The 15,705-nt window shown below is 39.9% G+C and overlaps 1 protein-coding gene across 2 annotated transcripts; it reads right to left on the bottom strand.

The window, feature by feature from the left end:
* Nucleotides 1-2,913: 2,913 nt before the first annotated feature.
* LOC147606882 (cyclin-dependent kinases regulatory subunit 2) lies at nt 2,914-4,363 on the bottom strand. Of its 2 annotated transcripts, XM_086791264.1 has the most exons (4): nt 4,207-4,363; nt 3,612-3,672; nt 3,211-3,409; nt 2,914-3,098 (listed from the first exon to the last, which is right to left on the bottom strand). In XM_086791264.1, the coding sequence occupies exons 1-3, from the start codon at nt 4,257-4,259 to the stop codon at nt 3,233-3,235; spliced, it is 291 nt and encodes a 96-aa protein (XP_086647390.1). In that variant the 5' UTR covers nt 4,260-4,363; the 3' UTR covers nt 2,914-3,098; nt 3,211-3,232. The 2 variants fall into 2 exon arrangements, with proteins under 2 accessions (XP_086647390.1, XP_086647389.1); XM_086791263.1 differs by having other exon boundaries at nt 2,914-3,409.
* Nucleotides 4,364-15,705: the final 11,342 nt, after the last annotated feature.

The raw sequence follows: 15,705 nt of genomic DNA, 5'->3' as shown, positions 1-15,705 counted from the left end.
CCTGCACAACCCACTATGTAAGAGCAAATCTTAGCACTACTATAAGAGAAAATTACTAGTGAGCGTGAACTTTGATGCAAACTAGAGAATCAAGTGAAGCATTCTAAGCATAAGCATGAGTCTTCTGACTCTGACGAGGAGGAAACTGATCATATTAGGCGCATTGTCAAAGCTACCTTGCATGCTCAGAGTTCCTGAAAAGATTCACAAAAATTAGCCAAAAGGCGTTCACTTTCTAGAATTATGATGGCAAGAAGGATGCAAGAGTTCTTATTGCATGGATTAGCCAATTAGATGACTATTTTTTAGGCAAAAAGTTCGAAAAAAGACAAAATTAAATGTGCTTGTAATCACTTAATCAAAAGTGCTGGTTTATGATGGAATGTGATCAAGCAAGGTAAACATCGACCTTCAACATGGAAAGAGTTCTAAAAACTCTTAAAGAAGCACTTTCTACCATCTCAATAGTACAAGGCTAAAGCGCGTCAATGAGATGGGACACTCTACGCCCAGATCGTGAAAGAGAATGTCCAAGCCTACATCGATAAATTTTGGGACATTCTTTTATAGGTTCAAGTAATTGAAAAAGTCAAGGAAAAAGAGCAACAAAGAAATTTCATTATTGACTTAAGTCTACCACTAGGGTTAACATAAATATGTTTCATTTACATGATCTTAGTTCTGCTATAGATCTTGCTTTAAATTATGAATATAAAACGTCTACTTCTAGAGATTTCAGGATACATGATAAGTCTTTTACAAGGTCTACTAAAGCTTCTTTCCCTTCTAGTACTTTTGATAAATCCAGGATGCACAAGGGTAAAGATGTGATTAAAGGAGATGCTCGGAAGGACATTAACAACAAACCCTCGAATGGTCAACTAAAGAATCAAGTCTTCAAGTGTTACAAATGTCACAAAGAAGGACAACTCATGCAAAACTGTCCTAAGGAGAAGAAGAACTCCGTATCAATGGCTCGACTCAATGTTATTGAAGAAGATGACGATAATTCTTTCAAGCAAGAGGGTAACTCTGATCCCGATTATTCGAGTGAAGGTAAGTTTTTGATTCATGCTTTATTGATAATTCAAGGGAAAATAAAAGAAAAATTAATTTCTATATTGTATGAAGATGGTAGCTCGCATGATTTTATTTTTGAAAAAGCATACTCTAGTTACAAAGTAAAAGCTGGATTTCAAGGTAATAAGTGCAACTACACAAAAGAGGTTAAGGATTTAGAATTAGAAATAGGTTCACTAAAAGAAAAGAGAACATTCCTAGTGGCTCCTTTGCAAGGTGTGGATGTTATCTTAGGTAGATAAATAGATGCATAAAAAGAGTTTCTTTTATATAAAAGTGTTATTTCCATAGAAGTTGAATTTTATGCATAAATAGATGCATACAGAATTTTTATATCAAAATATGAGTTCTCTTTAATCTTATGTTTAAATCCCATGAATATTGATAAATGAATAAGTAAATACTCTGTGAGAGAAAATTTTCTTTTAAGACTAAATAACTTAAGCGTCCAAATCTCTAAAGCCACAGCCTACTAGTCCTCACATCAACTCGAGCAAAGCTCACATATCATAAAGGTTGTTGCACCTATTCCCTCGCTAGTGACATTATCATTGGCATCCAAGATGATTACACTATCACAATCAATTATGGTGACTACCACAAAGATCAAGTTTCTCTTGATGTCTATGGTATATAGACAACATCCGAGAGCTTTTTAGTAACACCATTTATTGAAGTTAATGAAATTATACTTGTCTTTGATCATTTTTAGCAACACCATTTATTGAAAAAAAAGAAAATAAACTGGTATCTTTCATTGAGCATTTGGCATCATTCTCAACCGCTATTCATGATGGCTCACCTCCTTGCTATATAGATATATAACAATCTTCCAAGTGGTCATATGTCGAGACGCTCCATTATCAATAATTTGATTGAGTTCAATAATCAACCTTTGCACATATTTCTTCAATCGCCATAAAGAGCATTTTCGAGTCAACTTCACCACTATGACTCGACTCCTCCCTTGGTGGGCTTCAAAAGTGCCATTCTTTCCACATGCGTGTCTTTACTTACAACCATTCTAATAACGACAAAGTTTGTTGCAATAGTAACATACACTATCTTCTTTTCCTTTAAAGAAGTGAGGGTTACAAGAGTCTTTATGCTGGCTGAGAACACTCAAAAAGACTCACACCCTCAAAATCCGAGTGAAAGGATTACTACAAGGAATGCATGAGATTTGGTCTAATAATGGGAGAGAATAGGTCAAGCAACTTCAGCAGTCCAATGGGACATGCTGATCAATTAAGTTTGAATTAACTGGCTATCATGCGATCCTCACATATAACTTCATTCTTGACATGAGTATCCTTACAGTCAAGAAACCAAAGGACACAAATACAAGGAATGTATAAGTTTTGGTTTGACTAATGGGAGAGAATAGGTCAAACAACTCCAACAATCCAATGGGACATGTTAATCCATAAAGTTTGAATTAATTGGCTATCATGCAATCCTCACATATAACATCATACTTGACATGATTATCCTTAGAAGTCAAGAAACCAAGGACACAAATATGTGGATTGCACAATTGAGGCTAAAAGATGTCAAAATTGTAAAATTTTGAGTGGCACGCAAAATAGGAGATAAAGCTATTCTTTGTGATGGAAAAAAATACTCACTACTCAAAATGAATCGTCTCTCAAGCAATAGCTACTGTCAACACAGCTTCATCAACAACAAACCCAACCTCCTACAGATGTAACTAGTGAATCTTCTAATGGCACACCCCTAGATCTAATGTAACATATTTTGTCTCACAAACCTTTAGGTCTTCCATAAACATTAATGTTGCTTTCTTTCTTTCTTCTTTCTCTTTCTCCAAAGAAAAAAAAATTATAGCCATTGCATTGCAAAAATCTTGGCAGCAATCACATGGATTAACACCAAATAGATACATCAGGACAATTGCAGAATTGCCACTTCAGCAAAAAGAGATCTCTTCAGCAATGACAAGAAGACATGCAAAACAGCAGTAGCTCCCTACACACCAGTGACCATGGTATAGCAACCTGCAAAAGTCACCGACCAAAAACATAGGTGTGCCTTGTTTGCACCTTCATCCAATTCTCGGGAACATGTACAACCCTAAGGTGTGAGAATGCCAAGCTATGAAGGGCTTACAAAGTAAGAAGTGAGAACTGTATTAGACTTGCTGAGATGGAGCTGCTTGAGTTTGCTCAGGGTGACCCATAGATTGCTGCTGATGGTTTTGCTGATAGTTCAGAGGGCGTCTGAATAGCATGATGTGTGGCTCAGGTCTGTGGATGGCATAATGTACCCAGCCGCGAGATTGTTGCACACCAAGCGCTCTCCATTCATTCTTTCATGATGAGAAGAGAGAAACAAAAAATTTCAGTAAAATCAGATCACTCAAGTCAGTCCAAATCTCTAAAACAATACTTCTTTGCCAACAACCAAAACAGAAAATTGATCACCATTCACACTTGCATAAGTTGCTCAAATAGTGTTGAAATTGAGAAAGCACATGCAATAACATGAAAATAAGAAGAGAAACCTTACACCTCTGAGAGCAGCTGATTCTTGGGAAGCAGCTTGGCAATGTCAGGCGGTAATACCACATGCCTGGATGCATTCAAATCTCAGACTCAGGAGTGAAAAGGGCCTTAAACAGAAAATTGACCTTGATCGTAATGCACATCACAAGGCATTGACACATTGTAATCCATAACGTTTCATTGGATGCTCTTTCTAAAGGGAAGGTTACACACAGAAAATATGGCATTTTTTAGGCTACTGTTTTGGCATGTTTTTGAACAGAAAAAAACAGCAGCGATGTGCTACAATTAGACACAAATCCTTCAACTGCACCTTAACCTAAATTTAGTGTTGCTGTTACTAACTAAAGACGTATGCTAGACTCTTCGCCTGCACTAATTCTTGTAATTAAGATTAATTATAAGCTTCGATCCATCTCTGCAAAGAAATGGAGAGCACAGAAAGGCATCTTCTGAGGGGAGGACCGATCAAAAGCTAGTTATGAGCCACAGATCAGACAGCGAAATGCATGTTGCTAAACGGAGAGGATTAAAGCTTTTTCTTTTGGTTTTTCTGCAGAATCAAGCCAGGAGACGGCTACGGACAGCACGAAAAGCTTACCGGTACTCGTAGACGTCGTCAAAGTACTTCTCAGAGTACTGGATCTGCGGCATCGCGGGCAGGAAACACTGGCTATGGCGATCGACGAGCAGGGCAGGGTGCTTCCTTTCCTTTCCCTGCTCCCTTTGGAAGAAATCAAGCAGGGAAAGCAAACGCACCACAAAAAGCCTGGTGGGGCCAGAGAAGCTCAAATTCAAAATTCTCCCATTCCGCATCTCATTTCATTCCAACTCATCCTCATTTCATTTGATCTCATGCTAAGTTATGGGTGGGCGGCCTGGATTAGGGGAAGCCTTTCCTTGGAGAAGGGTGCGACCGCGCTAAAGCGCAAGCCAAGAGCCCTCTCCTCCACAAAAAGGTCTACCCCAGGCCCTTTCCTTGTAGGATAGGGGTGTGACCGCACTAAAGCGCAAGCCGAGAGGCCTCTCCCCTTTCCTTGGAGGAGAGGGGTGCGACCGCACTAAAGCGCAAGCCGAGAGGCCTCCCCTCCACAGAAAGGTTAACCCCTAGAGGAGAGGGGTGCGACTGCACTAAAGCGCAAGCCAAGAGCCCTCTCCTCCACAGAAAGGTCAACCCCATGCCATTTCCTTGGAGGAGAGGGGTGCGACTGCACTAAAGCGCAAGCCAAGAGCCCTCTCCTCCACAGAAAGGTCAACCCCATGCCCTTTCCTTGGAGGAGAGGGGTGCGACTGCTAAGAGGCAGCCGAGAGCCCTCTCCTCCACGGAAAGGCCAACCCCATGCCCTTTCCTTGGAGGAGAGGGGTGCGACTGCTAAGAGGCAGCCGAGAGCCCTCTCCTCCACGGAAAGGCCAACCCCAGGCCCTTTCCCTTCCGTTGTCGTCGACATGGAGCGAGGTCCTAGCCATTCTACAAAAGAAGGTCAGTCTATTCAATGGCTACAATCTCCCCTCCTGCAACCCACACCCATGACGGAGTAGGGAAAGGACAAGCTTAAAATAACTCCTCGTGCAGCCGTATAGAAGGAGTTCCAAATAGAAAGGACACCCCATGGGAACCAGGAGTTCTGAGTGGAAAGAGCACCCCTTGTCCTTTTCGGACTGTCATGGTCAAAGGAAGTGGAATATTTTTATTTAAAAAATTGCTTGTTGTGATGTGTCAAAGTTCTAACTTGCCCTCAATTTGTTTGTCCTAATGTGTCAAGTTTTAATTAACCCTCCATCTTTTTAACATTCTCTATGATGATGTGTCCTTGACTTATTTTCTTTTATGAGTAATATTCTTAGTGTTAAAAATAAAGCTTGTTGATTCAATGTTTAGGATTCATTATCTTTTGGAAAAACCTAGCAACATCAACAATTCCCACCAAGCTAGCTGCCACTCAGTTCTAAAAACTCATCAAAGTAAGCACCACTCAATCCCCCATCAAGGAAGCTACCACTCAATCCCCAGCAAGGCAAACTACCACTAGATTCTAAAAAGTCATACTTGATGAAAAGAAAAAACTTTCTACTTATTGATTGCTTTCCCTAGCTTTTTGTGCATTGCCAAACAAAAAGCTACATATAGACATGTCTTCTCGTTTCAAGACATACTTTAGCACATTCTCCAACTCATCATATCTATATGTCATAGAAACGATATTGCTATTATTTTGTTTGTGTCTATTAATTTGGTACATGAATGTAGATTTTGTTTTATTAGGCAATCACTCTTTATGAAATGCTTTTATGACTTGAGTTCATGCCCCTACATTAACACCCCCCTTGTACATTTTTGAGTCATTTTAGGACCCCCTAATGTATAAAACCTCCTTTAATTAGAGGGTTTAATATATGTATACATTCATCCTCCTATATTTTATACAAAATATTTAATACTATCCTATTAGTTAACTCACGTGATATCATAGAGTGACCACACCCGAGGTTTATAATGCATGTAAAGTGTTTTTAGTGATTTGTGTATATCGATTTGATACATGTTTGTTGCTTTTTTATCGGTAAAGTAATGATTACGCAAAAAAATAGATGATAGGGTGGCTAACATAGTATGTTCCCTTTACAAACCTATGGTGTAGTAAAAGGGAGTACTAACATAGTATGTTCCCTTTACAAACCTATGGATTTGTTGGTGTAGTAAAAGGGAGTACTAACATAGTAGGTGCTTCTTTGTGCTAATCATGGTCGGTGTCTACTAATCTTACATGCTTATTTTTTATTAGTGCCTCATATTGTTGACATAAGATTATAATGTGGTCCTTGGTATCTTTAATGAGAATGGCTAGCAATGATGTTTTGAATTAGAGATTTAACTTAGACATTAGAGCTCAAATTTTATATATACAATCATCATCATCTCAACCCATCAAAATAAGCACATTAGTATACCTTAATAGTAGTTGTTCTCAAGCATTTTACTTTTTTGAGTGGCTTTATAACCAAAATTCTTATTGTCTCCTAGTTAAGGGTGTGTCACAACACATTGAAGTATGTGCCAAGGAACTTAAATATGGTAGGCAACAACCAAACTAGTTAGATTTTTTTAAAACATCAAAGATTTATGTCCTTCTTCACAGGTTATCAACTACGGCCCATGGGGCATTCTATGTTATTCTCCTACTTGAATTTCCTACATGGCCCATGGAAATTTCCCATCATTCTCCGACTCCAATTTCTTGCACCTCACTCACATGGCTCTCACAACTATCCTTTGTGTTTGGTTTTTGTTAGTGTGCCAATCTTTAATGCCTAAAAGCAAAGTTGGGGTTGTTCTAGGTGTGTCCTTAGGGGGATGGGCACGGAGTGGGCTTCTTTGAGAGCGGGCCTTGGAGCAGGTTTTTTTTGACAACCAATCTCTCTCTATAGCCATGTCTTGTCTCTCTTCTCCCTACTCCCAATCCTGCCCGGCCCCACCCTGCCAAGCCACCTCCTCCCCCCTCCAACCCATCGCAACCAAATCCTCTCTCTTTCCCTCTCTCTCATGCCCCCCATATCTCTCTCTATCCTCTCTCTCTCTCTCTCTCTCTCTCTCTCGCATGCCCCCTCCACTCCTCTCTCTCTCCCTCTCTCTCATGCCCACTCCTTTCTCTCTCCCTCTCTCTCATGCCCCTCTCTCTCTCTCTCTCTCTCTCTCTCTCTCTCTCTCTCTCTCTCTCTCTCTCTCTCTCTCATGCCCCCTCCACTCTGTCAAAATATATCCCTCTCCCTCTCCCTCCCTCTCTCTCTCTCTCTCTATATATATATATCTCGCTATCTTTCTCTGTCTATCATTCTCTCTATATCTCTCCCTCTCACCTTTTCTCACTCTCTAACCATGCATTTTCTTCTTCTCCCTTTATCCTCTCTCTCTCTCTCTCTCTCTCTCTCTCTCTCTCTCTCTCTCTCTCTCTCTCTCTCTCTCTCTCTCTCTCTCTCTCTCTCTCAAGCACAAATTTATTTGCGTGCAAATACTTAAAATATTAACCTCAAGGAGAGAAGAACTACTAAAGGAAAAAAAACAAACAATACCATACTTATTGAAATGAATTCATGTACACAAAATTAAGTATCCTATGGCAATAGTCTAACTTTACAAAAAAAAACACATTTATTAGGAAATACATGTGCTTACGTGGAACAAACACGGTAGCTTTGTAATTGTGAAATCATACCTCTCACCTTGTATCCTTGAAGAATCAGTCTCTACTAATAACACCTCATCTTCCATTTTCTTCATGACCCTTTCTGCAATGATCGAAGCTGACAAAGTGAGAGCATTGTCTATCCTCTTGGCAGCCATCTGCGACACTCATGTCCTATACCTCGGGATTGTGCTTCTTGTTGTGTTCTCTTCTTGTAAATTCTCCTTCTGTAGAACAAATCCATCTCCTTCTAGAGCTTGCACCTCGTTGCTTCGTAAGGTTAGTTCCCTTTTGAAGTGGCCAAAGACTTGGGGGCCGCATAGGTGCGTTTGTGATTGTTGAGCATATGGACCATGTGTGGTCCATGCTTGTATTGCATAACCACATGAACTGTCTACATTGTCGACCTGTCCACTCACGCATTCCATAAAAGCTCGGTGCCGGGATCCCTTTTCTTGATTGTTTGATTTGTTTTCTACATTTCCTTGCTTGGCCACCTAGCCATGCTTAACAAGTGACTTTGCTATTTTTTTTTGTGCAACAAATTTCCCACATTGTATCAAGAATATCTATTTCCCACACTTTTCACATTTCCTCCTCCTCCTATCTTTGCACATCTCTGTTTGTTTGTTGTTCTCGGGAAAAATCAAGTTTTTTTCCTTTAGCCTTCCGAGGTTGAATCTCTATAACATATTCTCGCCTATGGGAGCTATTTACATCCTCATTTATTATGGTTTATGGATGTAACTTATCGTGCAATGTCTTATTGTCCCCATGACATTGGGAACGTGGAACATAGGAGTTCCTCTAACTGTTTCTCCCACCAACCTACTTATTGTGGTTAGTGTAATCCACCTCTGTTAGCACACCTCTCTAATAACTTTGTGATGCTTGGACCAGATCCTAAGTGCTTCTCTCATTGAAATGTGTGCATTTTGCACTTTGAAGTGGTGTGTTGTCTAGGTTTGTCTCACTACTGCATTGTAAAGAGACATGGTCCTCTTGAACCTCTCACCAAAGCAAGATAACTTGTGTGCTGGACTCTACCAAGTTCGTCCATGGAATGTGCTTGGTTGTTGTGTCATCCACCCCTGTGAAATGAGATGAACATAAAAAATAATTTCAAATAGAAACATAACTACCGCAAACTAACATTGATTCTCTCACCCCCAGAAGTTGTTTTCTCTAATGAGGGTATCGTATATTCCACAGCTCAACCAACAATCCATAGTAAGAATATTTTAGTCTGCCACTTTGCCATTACCCCACCCATGCTCTTATATATATGTATTTAGCTAAGGCATCCTCTTCGCTTTGTGCACACCTCCATTGCATACACAAAATCTCATGTTCATCCTGGTAATTATTGACCATGTATTGTTCTATATGTATGTGAAGACTTTGTTCAGCATTATCTTTCTCTACCCTCCATTCTCTTATCTGGTCTGCCATTGTAAATAGACCTCACATCCCTCCAATTCGCTACAGCCTTATCTGCCATAAAGCTGAAAAAAGTCTAGTTTTGGCAGCCCCTTTTGCTCCACTACCTCATTAAGCATCAGCCAAAACATTTCTTGTGCATTTGTGTCTTCCTCTTTCATGGTAATTGTCATTACCTCCTGCACGCTGAAGTATGTACTTCAATGTATGAGTACATGTAAAATATTAGTAGAGCATGGACATTATATAAGTTCTATCACTCGCAAAGTATACCTGGGGTCATAAACATGTGTTGCCATCATGGTCCACCCTGCAACCCTACATACATGGTCAAAGCATACCCAGGCCTACCTTAAATCTCCATTCCCATATCAATACATCCTGCTCACAAGGTTAACACTTGCCGATGATGGTCCAGTGGCATCTTAAGAGAAATGCTTATTGTCTTTTGTCCCTTGTCCTAGGAATCTACTCGCGTAAAAGAATTCATATTTACATTGTTTTTCAGCTCTAGTATTCTTGACTTTGCACCACTTAGGTGTCCACCATGCTTTGAAGCCTTAACCATTCTCTTGAACCTAAGTTGGATAAAAGAACTAATAACATTAGATGGAAAAAAGTTCACTCAAAAGAGTTCAAAGTATATAGATTCTAGAAGCCTTCACCTGTGTGCTTGAATGAGAGGCTGCATTTCTTCTAATAGTCTTCTAAGCTCTGTTGGTCCAATTTGATTTTCCATTGTACTTGGTGTTCTCACCATGACAAGACACTTCGTGATATTCATTTGAATTTTGCGTTGTCCAGAGGATGATAAATCAGATACTACCTCCTTAACAAGCTCTTTATTCCTATTAATGGCAACTTTTAAAGTTCCTTTTTGGATTGTATGTTGATGCACACCTTGGTGTATCATCAACCTCATTGAATCTACATGGGCAGGCATGCAGTAATATACTGAAGCCCCACATCTTACAATTCAAATAGGCATGCTTTTGTAGAAAAAACATTGCAAGGATCCAAAGCCATGGGTAGAAATCCCCACATGGGGTACTTTCTCTATTAATTTACCTACAATTCAAGACATTGGCTAGTTGTATCCTATTGTGTGATTAATGTGTGAAATATCTTCAAACACTCACCATTCCATTGCAATTTGTTTGCCTTGACATTCATTCTAAAGCTACAACAAAACTATTTGTGCATTTAAAAACCCCCTCCACAATAGCTCTTCCTCACAATGCTCGGAACTTTACATTTGTCTTCATCGGTTTAGTCCAGCAATGGCCATCATACATTTGTTCCATTCCATGCATGAGAGAAAGAAAAGAATCACCTGTGCAAGGGAGCTCAAAAGCAATGTTGCCATTATATATTTCAGGAACTTTAAAAACGTTCTCTATACATAGACATCCCAACATTTTCTTCAATATACCACCATGAGAGTGCATATTCATTATGATATTAACAACGTTGTTCAACTCATTAACCTTTTGAACCACACTAAGGGTCATTGAAGGTTCTTCAGTCATGAGATCCGCTACCTCTATAGACTGTGATGGAGCATCTTCCATGAGATCCATGAAATCTTTTTTGACGTTTGGAGGTAGACTACTCACCCTCACTCGATGGAAGCACTAGATATCTATTCGTCGATAACTCCTTGTCAAAAACATACATGGTAGAGAGGGAGGTCGTCTTGCTTGGATACTATTACATTAGGTATTTGGGTTGTCTTCGAACTCAGATGGCGAAGACACTAAGAGAAGCATTTGGATTTCAAAAGAGAGGAGATTGTAACTCCCAGTCTTTCAATGCCAAATATTGACCTACACAGGGAAAAGATACCATGTGGTCATTGTTTAAGGTACCAAAGAATACTAGCAGAGCAATCCATTGCAAAAACAAAAGCTTAGACATCTCAGTGTAGAATATTTGGGACAAAAATGCGTGAGATAGAGTTAGAGAAAATGCGTGAGAGATAGAGTTAGAGAAGCTCAAAGTGGTGCTTAAATATATGAAATTTGATAAAACTTTCAAAAATTTAAAAGAATTTGAAAAAATCAAAAATTGATAAAAACTTTCAAAAATTAGAAAAATCTCGTTCAAAAGCCGAGTCCATGCTCACATCCCTTTCTTAGTTGTGAAGCCTTCCCTACATAAGATGTTTTTTTTTGTTAATGCAAGTTATTATAATTCTCTACTTGTTACTCAAAAAGAGATTCATGAAACAAATGTGTGCATGATTTATGCATAATGTTATAATGTAGCTAAAAACTTTACCTATCCAGATTAATTCTCAAATTCCACCAATGGGTGTATTTGAGACAACTCCTCGATGAAAATAAAACTATAAAGAAGTTCACATTGTAAGGATTCATTATAGTTCACCAATGGGTGGATTTTAGATAGCTCATGATGTAAAATAAAGTATGAAGTAGTTCATCTTGTAAGGATTCCATTAGAGAAAGTGCATCCTTTCATCTAAAGCGGAAGCCCAAATAATTATTAACCCATGAGTTCAAATATTGAATCTCACCACCAAAGATAAGTAGCTACTTTTAAAAGTGCAAGAAAAGATAAGTAGCTAATGTGAAAAGGGCAGAGAAATATACTAATGAACATCACTACCATGTTGGATACCAATGCTCCACCCTCATATTATATTGTCCAAAGCAGTGTGGCTAGTTTATGTTTGTATGACCCCCATTATGAGGAGTAGCCATGGTTGAAGAGCTCAGGTAGGCCAATGTAGAGGGAGAGGGAGCCAGAGAGGCTGAGATGGTTGGAAAAGAAATCAAAATGTAAATAGCATAGCATGGAGTGCTACTTTTATGGCAAACCAAGGCACATTATAAAGAACTAATAATTATAAAAAGTAGAATGATATCAAAAGTGGAAAGTTGCAATTCTCTGCAGAACTCTATTTTAAGAACTGCAGGAAGATAGATTGGTTGTGCAGACATTGTGTGTGTTGCAAGGAGGTCAACAGTTGCCATTGGGTGTATGTATGCACATTGAGGTCACTGGTTGTGTGACATTTGAGTGTAGTACAGTACCGCTGCAAAAAATACAGTAGTTTGTGCAGGACAAACCAGAGTGCTGTTTCTGGTAAATTTGTGTGTCTGGCAAGATGTCAAATGATGGCATACACCGGATTGTTGCTGAGAAGCTTGATAAGAACAACTTTCATGCTTGGAGGTTCAGGTTGACGAATTTCCTGATGGGAAAGGGTTATTGGGACTATATAGAAGGTGAGCATGAAGAGGCACCGGAGATACCGGAGATCAATCTGACTGCTGTGCAGATGTGAAAGACTTCAAGGATTCGAACCAAGGAATCAGAAAAGTTATGTATTGGCTCTCTGTCTCACAGTATACAGGACACCATGATTGGGCACATACAGGATGCCAAGTCCCCCAAGGAGGCGTGGGACACCTTGGTATAACTCTATGAAACGAATACTAAGGCACGAAAGATACAGTTGAAGAATAAACTTCATACTGTGGAGAAAAAGAGTATGTCTGTGAATGACTATGCATTGAAGATAAAGGGTATTGTGGAATCCCTTGTATCTATTGGTGTTTCAATAGATGATGATGATAAGGTGGAAGTCTGTACGTGGTCTCGGATCACAATACAAGGCGTTCAAGATGTCTATTCAGACTCGGGAAAATATTCCCAATTTCACAGATTTGGTGTCTATGTTGATTATAGAAGAGAAGAGCTTGGGTGAAGACCAACAGTCTTCACAAAACAAAAATAGTTCAGAGCAACACGCCTTCTACACAAGTTCAGGGGCAGGGGGAGTCAAAGAGGTCAATTCAGAGGCAGGGGGAGTCAAAGAGGTCGTGGAAATTGGCAAAGGCAGTATAACGATACACGTGGATGCTTTTATTGTGGTAAGCCTGGACATGTGCAGGCAGATTGCTATAAGAAGCAGGCTAACATGCAAAATGGAAAATTGCAGCAAAACAACTATGCATCCTCAAGCAAAAACAATGAGGATAATGAAAGGTTATTTATTATGCAGCATGTCGTTAATGCCATGTCTAAAAATGTTGAAGCAGCACATAAAGATGATGTATGGTACGTTGATTCAGGTGCTTCGAACCCCATGACAAGTCATGGGGAGTGGTTCAAGGAGATGAAAAACCTTGAAAGACCAGGTTTTGTGGAAACAGGGGATGACACTGCTCATCCAATTGCCCATGTTGGATATGTGCCATTGTCTATGCAGGATGGCAAAGTGAAGTACCTTGCTGATGTACTTCATGTTCCAAACATAACAAAGAATTTGGTTTCAGTTGGCCAGATGATTGAGTAGGGTTTGCAGGTTCGGTTTGACCCTGATGGTTGTTATGTTGAAGACTTTCAAGACAAGTGCAGGTTGGTTGCAAAAGGCAACAGAGTGGGCAGAATGTTTACATTGAATGTAAACATGCCTGAAGTGAGTGCTGCAATGTTTGCAAATGGTTCAGGATTGTTGCAGCACAGACATTCAGCATAAAAGAATTGGACATGTGAATGTGCAGAGAATGAAGTCTATACAGACTAAAGGAATTATGACAGGGCTGCCAAAGTTTAAAGTTGAAGGTATGCAGAAAATATGTAAAGCATGCCAATTTGGAAAGCAAACAAAGCATGTATTTCCACGTGACAGAAATGTGAGCAGAAATGCACTAGATGTTGTGCATTCACATGTATGGGGTCCTACGAAGACCATGTCTATGGGAGGCTATAGGTATTATGTGACATTTATTGATGACCACACAAAAAGGAAAGTGTGGGTATACTTCATGAAGGAGAAGGGTGAGGTGTTCAATCATTTTTAGAATTTCAGAGTTATGGTTGAAAAGCAAACAGGGAAATATGTAAAGTGCCTAAGGTCAGATGGAGGGGGAGAGTACTTCTCTAATGAGCTCTAAATTTTTGAAGAAGAATGGTTTTCGGAGACAGTTTACATGCAGATACACTCTGCAGCAAAATGGAGTTGCTGAGCGGAAAAACAGGCACATTGCTGAGATTGCGCGAGCATTGATGGGAGAGAAGAATATGCCGCATAGCTATTGGGCTGAGGCTGTTTCTACAGCAGTTTACATCATGAACAGGACTCCAACTGCTGCCATACATGATGTAATTCCAGAGGAGAGGTTTACTGGCAGAAAACCTGATTTGTCTCATCTGAAAGTCTTTGGATGCATTGCATATGTGCATGTGCCAAATGAGCTGAGAACTAAGCTAGATCCAAAAGCTGAAAAATGTGTGTTTGGATACTCCCTTGAGCAAAAGGGATACATGTGTTATAACCCTACTACACGTGAGTTGAGGGTAATCAGGGATGTTGTTTTTGATGAGATGAGCATCTGGTATGCTGCTGAAAAAGAAGTTGTTGGGGCTGATGTGAGTGGAAATGTGGTTGTACAGAATGCAAGTCAGCAATCACAGTCTTTGAGTGGACCAGAGTGGTTTAGTTGATAGACCATGGAGTGGAAGGCTGCGTCATAATACCAGTCCTACAAATGTGATTAGTACATCACATAAAGGCAAAGAGAAAGTGGTTGAGCCCCTTAGTATGCCTGACATTTTTGCAGGGCATTCTCATGTTGATGGAGAGTCTAGTGGCTCAGAGATGAGCCACTAGACTTAGAGATGAGCCTTGATGAGGATCTTGGGATACTAACTATGAGAACACCTGGTGTAAAGAAGCCTATGGAAGCCATGAATGCAAAGCTGCGAGATCTGGGAGAGTGAAGAAAGGTTTACCTATGATGGTTATGTGGCATATCACTATGCATACATGGCAAAAGTTGTACAGGTTGAGAGCCCACATGCATTGATGAGGCTGTTGGAAATGTGTGTTGGGAGAAAGCTATGGATGAGGAGATGGATGCACTATATGGAAATGAGACTTGGGATTTAGTGCAATTGCATGAAGGCAAGAAAGCCATTGGATGCAAGTGGGTGTACAAAGTAAAACATAACAGTGATGGAAGCATAAGCAGGTACAAGGCTAGATTGGTAGCCAAAGGATATGCGCAGACATATGGCATTGATTATGAGGAAACTTTCAGCCCAGTTGCCAAGATGGCAACAGTGAGAGTTGTGATAGCAGTGGCTGCGTCAAAGCAATGGTCTTTACATCAAATGGATGTAAAGAATGTATTCTTGCATGGGGATTTGCAGAAAGAGGTGTATATGTTGCAGCCACCTAGTTATGAGGATGTGAGTCACCCCGAGCATGTTTACAGGTTGAAGAAGGAATTGTATGGCTTAAAACAAGCACCAAGAGCATGGTCTAACAAGATTTCTGAATATCTTATCACTATTGGCTTTCATGTAGCCAATGCAGATTTCTCGCTGTATGTGAGACACAGTGATAGAGGGGTTGTGCTTGTTATCATCTATGTAGATGACCTGATCATTACGGGGGATCATGATGCAGAGATCTTTGATGTAAAGATCTTGCTTAGACAGAAGTT

The sequence above is a fragment of the Cibotium barometz genome, chromosome 56, assembly GCF_041138505.1.
Source record: "Cibotium barometz isolate CiBa-2024 chromosome 56, ASM4113850v1, whole genome shotgun sequence".
Lineage (NCBI taxonomy): Eukaryota > Viridiplantae > Streptophyta > Polypodiopsida > Cyatheales > Cibotiaceae > Cibotium > Cibotium barometz.
This window is presented reverse-complemented; position numbering and strand designations above follow the sequence as displayed.